Source organism: Centrocercus urophasianus, unplaced genomic scaffold (assembly GCF_019232065.1).
Source record: "Centrocercus urophasianus isolate 14NV4802_14NV808 unplaced genomic scaffold, USGS_Curo_1.0 seq_28, whole genome shotgun sequence".
Classification (NCBI taxonomy): domain Eukaryota; kingdom Metazoa; phylum Chordata; class Aves; order Galliformes; family Phasianidae; genus Centrocercus; species Centrocercus urophasianus.
The window spans coordinates 13,136,888-13,142,783 of NW_024884844.1; the positions used below are offsets into that span (position 1 = coordinate 13,136,888).

Genomic DNA, 5,896 nt, shown 5'->3' on the forward strand with positions numbered 1-5,896 from the left:
AAACAAAAGCTTACATTACTGAGTTGCAAAGCATTGATCTTAGCCTGGACAACATCTGGTGAATCAGTGATGCTGGTGAATTTTATCTGGTCTGGCTGTGTGCGGTACAGCTTGTCACTCAGGATTTCCTGGGCTTTCTTGGCTTTGACCACATCCACAGAACCTTCTGTCAGCCAGCCAATACCTCGCAACCACTCCAGGTCTGATTTGTACACATTCTGCAAATAAACCAAGGGTTACTGCCATTGCAGAGACAACTCTGAGTACAGACAGCTTATGTATGTACAAGGCTTTCCCCAAACTCCTCAGCCAAAAGTTACACAACAAGCAGTCAGCACTGAGATTATATACAAACAAATCCTTTACAGACACAGCTATGACCTTCCTTCACCTTGCAACAAAATTAACCATCTTTTAAAAATGCAGGATGATCCAAATGAATTTTAAAAACATCACACAGGCACTGACTGGACAGACACGAAACAATCCTTGAGATTTTATCAGCAGTGACAAGAAGAGGCTCACGCTACTTTCTGAAAGCTTGCCTACAATTACTCCCACTCACATCACTCTGTAGATCGTAGGCTTTCCTTGCGTGCACCACATCGTTGTGGTCAGGCAGACACGTCCACTGGTGAAGGTAATGGCGGTAGTCAACATCACTGACAAGTGTCTGGCACTCCTTGGCTGCCTGCAGTGACATCGCATCCACCGGCATGTGGATGTGGGTCTTGGAGTCGTTGTACGCCTTCCTGTAAATGCGGTCGTTCTGCAGCAGCATGGCTCGTGCAGCCCACGACAGCTTGGGATCCTCCTTGGCGGTTCGGCACCCAATGTAGTGCCCTTTCTGCTTCTCGTGAGCTTCCTTGTACTTGTACTAAGGAATTGTAAAAGCAGGATAATAAGATATTGATCATGTATTGGTCATGAATGATTTTTTTTTAAAATGTACTAGATAGATAGTATGCTTATTCATAGTTTAGAAACATAAGCTTTCTTGTTGCATACTTCTTACTCAATTCACAGTCACTTATAATTTCCTAATGTCTGCTTTTTATCAGGAATTGCAGTGCAATTTTTCTTTTGAAATTGATATCCATTGTCTTTCTGCTTTGAATTCTATGCTGGTAAGCTTTTTCATGAACAGAATATAGCATACTTTTTTTAGTGTCTCATGTAACTTTCCACTGATTCCTATTTCACAAATGAACAATATACATAAAGGAAGTACATACATCACTCGCAATATCTCTCGATGCCTTTGCACTTCGAATTGGAATTGCATCAGCTCTCATGTCATAACCCTTCTTTTTGGCCTCTTCCCAGGCTTGTATATAATGTTTCTACATAAAAGAAGACAGAAAACAGCTTCTGAGTATTCATAAGGGTGGAACTTTTACATCACATATTCTCTCCCAAAATTTTAGTGAAAATGTGTTTTATAAAATCATTACGGTGAAAGAAATGCTTACTTAATTTCCCTCTTTCCATTAAGGTATTATATGTTTAAACATTCTTACATGGCTAACATTCTCTGCGTTGGCCTTGGCTAATAAAATGGTTGGAGTGTCAGGCATGACGTGAATCGACGTTTTGTCTGCATCCCAGGCTTCTGTATATAAACGCTACAGGAGAGAGAAAGAGATTCTTTTAAGCAGCTTAATTATGTAATGATGGCAGGACTGCAAGCTAGATACTAGCATTCACCAAAAATATATCTATTTATGATATAAAAGAAATGAAGTCTTGATGGAGAGCAAGATATATATACAACCAAACTAATATATTTGTCCAAAGAAAGTATTTTACAAACTTTCACATGGTTCAAGTAGGCTTTAATATCCTGATGCAGTAAAGGTTTTCATAGAACTACTTAAGTAGGAAACTTCATTCTTCCTCCATTTCTTTGGGTAAATTGGAGCAGCAAATCATTGACTTAAGGTTGCTAGGAAAACACTGTGTACTCTTCTTCTTCTGTATTTTTCACCTTATCAACAAGGTCTTTCAACTAGCAACACCAGTTGCAGTAACACATAAACCCACCTTGTTCATTATCTCAGCATTATGCTTGGCTAACATCATAGCCAAAGAATCTGTCACGCTAGTAAATTTGATTTGGTCGGCTGGTTGACGATACTTCCTCTCACTCAGGATTTCTCCAGCTTTCTTTGCCTTCTCAACATCCAAAGAGCCAATAGGAACCCATCCAATTCCTCTCAGCCATTCCAAGTCGGATTTATAAACAGCCTGAAAATTTTTGAAAGTACATCATATATAATTATTTTAATGTTGTACTTGCATATATAAGTAATTGTATCTTATACCACACTAGGAATTTTATATATTTCTGCATATTAGCAGCACGTGGTTTTTAAACCAACTTAAATTTTTGAACAAAATATTGAATCTTTAAATAACAAGAAGGAAGTTATTGAAGATCTCTACATGTGCCAGTTAGGAAGAAAGTCTATCTCAGGTTAAAGACAGAGAAAACAGAATTAAATGTAATGATGACAGCGTATTAAATGCTTTGCTATGAAGAACACATGCGATTCAAGTGCCTAAGGCACATTTTATACAAAGTATTAGGTACAAAACCCAGCATATTTAATTATGTATTACAAGTTCAGCAATTTACTCACATCACTCTGCAGATCATAGGCCTTCTTAGCATGGATAACGTCGTTCTGGTCCGGCAGACAGGTCCACCGATGCAGAAGATGCTTGTAATCAATATCGCTGACCAGCTCCTGGCATTTCTTGGCCAACACAATTCCCAGCATGTCCACGGGGCTGCTGAAGTGCGTCTTGGTCTTCTCAAAGGCTTTCTTGTACTCCCTGTCACTCTGGATCTTGGCTACGTGCATCGACCACATCATCTTGGGGTCGTCCTCGATGTTGCGGGCTCCAATGTGGTGGCCCAGCTGCTTGCGGTACCCTTCTTTATACTTGTACTGAAATAAAGTATGTTCGTATTTTATATGGTACACTTATCAATTAATACATGATACACAGAGATTAAGATATTTTTTAACATAATTACTAATATTTTTATGCAACTCAGACCTCCCTACTATTTCATTAACTTTGACATAAGTTGTTTTTTTTTTTTTAATACAGCTATCTGTCCTGATTTCACCTGGGAGAGCGGTAATGTTCTTCATAGTTAAGCCACCACATTGCAAGACATACACAGTTAATATTTAGTGTCACATCCTAGCTAGTAAGTCTGATATTCTACATTGGTTTGATGTTAAGATTAGAATGTAATAACTAAGTTATTGTTAAGGTTTATCATGGGACACCATGATGAAGACAGTTTGAGGTGGTCTTTACACTGTTTAATTATCAATCTTGGTGGAAAAACAAGTAACATATGAGTATTATCCTCTGTTCTAGAGATGTTTCCTCATCAGGAAACAGCATATTTTTTAACACTGTTTTTGTGTTCAGACATTTTGAATTTCAGTACAACATTCCAACAGAATTATTTTTTTCCCCAGAAAACGACAAAAATTTATAACTTTTAGCATTAGTTTTCTAACATATACATATATATATTCTGGGCAGAAATTTCACAGTATTTCCTGGTTTGAAACAGAAATTGGTTAACTATACCATCCTACTTTAGCATCCATGAGCATGCAATAGAACTATTACAGCGGACACAGATTTGCCCTTTGCATTATTTTGCCTATTGATTGCTATTATGTCTTTCTTATGCATAAAAATACAGACTGTCCATTACTTCTATGCACTACAGCACGCAGTAGAATTACAGAATTTCAGTATTATCTATTCTACACTCAAGATATTGATATAATAGATATCAAGATATAATAACCAAGGGAACAGTCATTTCAATTCTTTTGCTTTAACAAATCCATAAAGCCATGAGAAAAAAAAAAAAAATGCTTACATCACTGGCAATCTCTCTGGATGCTTTGGCAGCTTGGATAGGAATGGCATCAAAACGCAAGTCATGACCCTTCTTCTTTGATTCCTCCAAAGCCAGTCTGTACATTTTCTGTTAAAAAAAAAATAATAAAAAAATGGTTTCAATAATCAGAAAATTTACACACTTCAGTTAAACACACTTGAGTAAAAAAAAAAAAACAAATTATGATCTTTAATGATATTGTTAATGTTCGGATAGCTTGAATATCTCAACACTGCTCTATCTTCTGCAGAAAGAAAAAAATAAAACAGATTTGAAAGATTTTCTGATTTCATAGCAGACATTTGGAAAGTAGAAGTCATCCAGGGAAGGGAAAGAAAGAAATACTTTAAAACTTAAATTATTTATTTCCATGCTCCGCTATAAAACTGATCACTAGTTCATGGTAGAAAAAATATTTTAGAAGAACATCAGATGCCTAGGAGATAGATTCTAGTAAAAGAACGACTCAGAAGTGAATAACATAGCTGGCCACTTAGGAAATCAAACAACTTGACAACAATATAATATAAAGTGAAATTCAGAGGTAAATAAATTGAACTTTCTCAGCTCTTCAGATTTACTCACCTGACTGTAGTGTACTTGGTTTTGTTTAGCTAGTACGATTTCTGGTGTGTCAGGCATGACGTGAATTGTGGTCTTATCTTTATTCCACGCTTCAGTGTATAAACGCTAAGAATACAGGAAAAAGATTAATGTTGCATTGCAGTACAAGGTCAATTTTCATTAATTAGATAAAATATAATACTAGGTAAAATTAAAGGAAAGAGTAAAAATAAATGCCTACACATTTAATCAGAGTTAGATACCAAATTCTCCCCGTAAAGAGAATTTAACTGAGGAAATTCAGTGTAGAAACACAGAATCACAGAAACAGAATGGCTAAAAGCAGACAGGACCCCAAAAGTCATCTGTTCCAACTCCCTGCTCAAACAGAGGCATCTAGAGCCTACAGAACAGCAAGCTTAATTAAGAATAATGAAGAAAGCAAAGTGTTCTGACTGCTCGCTACACAGACCACATAAGAAAAAAGATTTAAGTGTAATATGTCGAAAATCTCAAGGTAAACCTTTTGTTACATGGCTATTAGTTTTGAGAGAAATACACAGAACACAGTATTTGAAACAAACATTATAACTGAACTTAAGCATTATTTGTGATCACATTATTTCTAGTCTTCTGTCTCCAAGGGTTAGTAGGAGAATGCCAATACGTTGCTAAACTGAATCAGGACTCACCTTATTCATCACCTCTGCATTATGCTTAGCTAAGTTCATCTCTACAGAATCAGTAACACTAGTAAACTTGATGGTGTCTGGAGGCTGACGGTAGACTTTATCACTCAAGATCTGTCCTGCCCTCTTGGCTTTTTCAATATCCAAGGAACCAATGGGGACCCAACCAATGCCACGCAACCACTCAAGGTCTGACTTGTAGAAATTCTATTACAAAAACAAACAAAACCCAATAAAAAACAAAGAACAAATACAACCAAATGAGAAATTCTAATGTCATTTACACGACACATCTTTTCACAAGCATTTAAGTAAACTTATCATCAACTTTTAATACAAATAAAACTCAAAGCCCAGAAAAAAGCTTCAAAGAAATCACTGCATTTCTTCTAGACACAGAATTCCATCCAGATACAAGTTTCACATCAAGACAAATGATAAATAGCTCAAAAAGGCCAAATCAGATAACTTAATTTAAATATCAAGAAGTTAACATATACTCTTGTAGATCTGAATTTCAGTACACCATACAACTTTAAAATTGACTTTAAAATTGTGTTCTACCACATTTGTACTTGATGTTCTCATCCACCTATGTAAAACATCCAATACATTTCCCTCCAAAAATGAAATCAGAGGTACTCACATCACTCTGCAGATCATAGGCCTTCTTAGCATGGATAACATCGTTCTGGTCCGGCAG

General features: G+C 36.3%; 1 protein-coding gene across 1 annotated transcript in view; it reads right to left on the bottom strand.

The window, feature by feature from the left end:
- Positions 1 to 5,896, bottom strand: part of NEB (nebulin) — a 102,255-nt gene that overhangs the window by 61,600 nt on the left and 34,759 nt on the right. Inside the window, exons 39-48 of the mRNA XM_042827044.1 lie at positions 5,840 to 5,896; positions 5,197 to 5,400; positions 4,526 to 4,630; positions 3,920 to 4,027; positions 2,643 to 2,954; positions 2,044 to 2,247; positions 1,521 to 1,625; positions 1,236 to 1,343; positions 566 to 877; positions 15 to 218 (exon numbers count right to left, since the gene is read on the bottom strand). The exon at positions 5,840 to 5,896 is cut by the window's right edge and continues 75 nt beyond it. Coding sequence (XP_042682978.1) covers positions 15 to 218; positions 566 to 877; positions 1,236 to 1,343; positions 1,521 to 1,625; positions 2,044 to 2,247; positions 2,643 to 2,954; positions 3,920 to 4,027; positions 4,526 to 4,630; positions 5,197 to 5,400; positions 5,840 to 5,896 — 1,719 coding nt within the window. The remainder of the gene's footprint in view (positions 1 to 14; positions 219 to 565; positions 878 to 1,235; positions 1,344 to 1,520; positions 1,626 to 2,043; positions 2,248 to 2,642; positions 2,955 to 3,919; positions 4,028 to 4,525; positions 4,631 to 5,196; positions 5,401 to 5,839) is intronic.